Source organism: Solanum tuberosum, unplaced genomic scaffold, assembly GCF_000226075.1.
Source record: "Solanum tuberosum cultivar DM 1-3 516 R44 unplaced genomic scaffold, SolTub_3.0 scf00102, whole genome shotgun sequence".
In the NCBI taxonomy this organism is placed as follows: domain Eukaryota; kingdom Viridiplantae; phylum Streptophyta; class Magnoliopsida; order Solanales; family Solanaceae; genus Solanum; species Solanum tuberosum.
Window position 1 is genome coordinate 1,165,540 of NW_006239028.1, and position 2,788 is coordinate 1,168,327.

Consider the following 2,788-nt stretch of genomic DNA (forward strand, 5'->3'; position numbering starts at 1 on the left):
TATATATATATATATATATAAATATCTTACTAAAACTCTGATAATTACAAGCAAAGTCTACACTAAAAGTTCCACAAAAAGTGGTACTTAATATTTAACTTCTAGTGAATGATCTCAGTACATGGAACTCTTAACTGATACTTAGTATTACAACAACAAACCAACAAGTGCTCCAATGTGACATCTGAGATAATCAAAACTAGAAAAAAACAACAACAATAGCTGTAAAATGTCAAAGGAAATCTGAACCAACTCAGCTTCCTGTTGCTGGACTACTAAGATGCCCCATCCTTTCAGCAAGATTTTCTACATTTACTCCGCTATTCCACCAATATCTATGGTTATCCCCTAATCTAATATCACACGCTAATTCGTTAATGCCTTTGTTTTCAACTTCTTGTGGCTCAGTGCAACCAGGCGTCTCTGTTAAGAACTGTTGCCAAAATACATCATTACCCGAGTTTGATACTAATTCAGATGTTTTAGTGGTCTTACCCTCAACCTGATTAACCTGATCAGATGGCTTAAGTTGACATTCTAAATTGACATAAATTGATGATATGACAGGACTCAAAGGTCCTCCTCCTAACTCGGAGGAGGATGGTGAATGATCGATAGGAGAGTTTCGTTTGCCAGAATCATCAGATGAAGTATCCATTTCCCGTATAACAATTGGGGAAGGTAAAGGTTGTGTATGGTCAAAATCACACGTTTGATCTTCTGTTGGATTCATTCGAGTACCATACAGAAAACGCTCCCAAAAATTGATTGAAGAATCCAACTTTTTAACCATTTCCATGTCCAATTTTGGTGCAACTACAGAGTTAGTAGCTGCATTTTCCTCCTCAGTTAAGTAGTTCGATACTAACAACCGTCTCTTCTTACTGTTATTATTCGCGCATTGAATAAAATCAGAGGAAAATCCAGGTCTTTGTAGTAATTGAGCTAAAAGGGAAATCAATTTCCCCTGTCTATGAGCAACGTTCTGTAAACGTTGCTCCATAGACTTAATTCCACTTTCATATTCCATATTAAATTTCTCTTGATTCTCCGCAGATGACTGAAGCATACTGTTTTCTCTCTTCAGCCTCTCAATTTCATCTTCATACTCCTGTCTCTCCGAATCCGTCAATGCAGCCACTGATTGCCCTGTTGCAGAGTGGCTATGGATCGGCTTTCGCCTGTAAATATTCTTCAACAAATGTCTCTGCCCTCTTAAAAACTCCTCGTTCGCAAACTCCCATTGTTCAGGATCAACCTTTCTAAACCCCTGTAGAACAAAAAAATAAATGAATACCGTCAAATAACAAATCAAAACAGAAAGTTTCATATCTCAACTATCTGTATTTCGATAAACATTTTGTGATAATTCAATCGAGATATTTATGAAATGAATGAAAGATTTACTTACATAAGTATTAAGTTGTCTGATAAAACTGGAGAAATTGTTATGCTTAAAGTATTTCGGAAGCAAGTCTCTAGCAAACTCAGGTGGATTCCAAACAACGAAGCTACGTCCGTTATGGTTCCATGAAACAACAGGATTAGTATACGTATCATCAACCAATTCATAAGTCTTCAACAAAAAAGGCGCCGGAGAAGAAGAACTTGATCGTTCATTACAATTATCCATAACTATGCTTACCATGTACACTCATACACTTTCTTTTTTTAAGGATTAGATAAAATCTAGTGTGAATTGCGAAGATTAAAAATTTGAGTTTGAATGAGAAAGGGGAAGAAAATGATAAGAAGATTTAGATGAGAAAAGACAGGGTATAGAAGAAATTGAAAAGGAAATAAGTGTATATAAAAAGGGGAAAGGAGAAGTACAGTGTTTCTTCATTATTCAGCTTGACTGAGAGAGGGTAGACGACTTGACTTTGAATGTGGATTGTGGAACAAGTTGGGGGAGAGTGGAAATTTTTTAGTTTGTGTATTTCCCTTTTTGTCCAAGTATATATGAAGTATTTTCGTTTTTAGAGATTCAAATTATAAAAATAAATTAATTAATATGTATAATATTTTATGTTGATATAAGAAAGAAATTATAATTTGTGGTATTGTTTTAACTTTCTACATGATATGTTTAAAATAGTTTTTGACTTTAAAATACTTTTTTTATTTTTGAAAGTATTTGAAAAAGACAAAAAAATATTTTTAAATACTTACTTTTACGCCAAAAAGATATTAAAATAAATTAAAAGTCAAAAGTTGGATACGACTAACTAATAGTTTTGAGCTTTTAACTTATAAACTACTTAACAAAAGCTAATTCAAACACCCCTAAGTAACATTTTAATATGTTCTATAGAATTTTAGCTTAAAGCTATACAACTTTTTTAAAAAAATTATCAAGTTAAAATCTGACAAATAAATCGAAATACTGATAAATTATTATGGCATGGAATATTCAACGGTCTTTTAGTTAATTTTTCTTTTGACTATAATTTGGTTCGCTTTCAGCGTTCCAAGTTTGAAGAGATAATAAAGAGAGAGAGTAGAATAGTGAAGTCAGAGGTATGTTTATGATTTCTTCTCTTTTCTTTAATTCTAATTAAAACAGAGGCTGCCATTTTGACCGGCTGTTCTCTGTTCTCCTTTTAACAATTAGTATTATTATTTTTATTATTATCAATAGAGTGTACTACCCCACTTCTAATATATTTTAGAATCATTTTTTTTGTTTATATTTCATGGAGATCTGAATTTAACTTGTTTATATCTCAATCATTATTTCACAAAGAGATGCCAACTTATAATCATGAGAGAAGGCATAATTCGCAAA

The 2,788-nt window shown here is 32.4% G+C and overlaps 1 protein-coding gene across 1 annotated transcript; it reads right to left on the bottom strand.

Moving 5' to 3' along the window:
* Positions 1-26: 26 nt before the first annotated feature.
* LOC102590106 (heat stress transcription factor A-4c-like) lies at positions 27-1,843 on the bottom strand. Its single transcript, XM_006348856.2, has 2 exons — positions 1,412-1,843; positions 27-1,270 (listed from the first exon to the last, which is right to left on the bottom strand). The coding sequence occupies exons 1-2, from the start codon at positions 1,646-1,648 to the stop codon at positions 254-256; spliced, it is 1,254 nt and encodes a 417-aa protein (XP_006348918.1). The 5' UTR covers positions 1,649-1,843; the 3' UTR covers positions 27-253.
* Between the last annotated feature and the right edge of the window lie 945 nt (positions 1,844-2,788).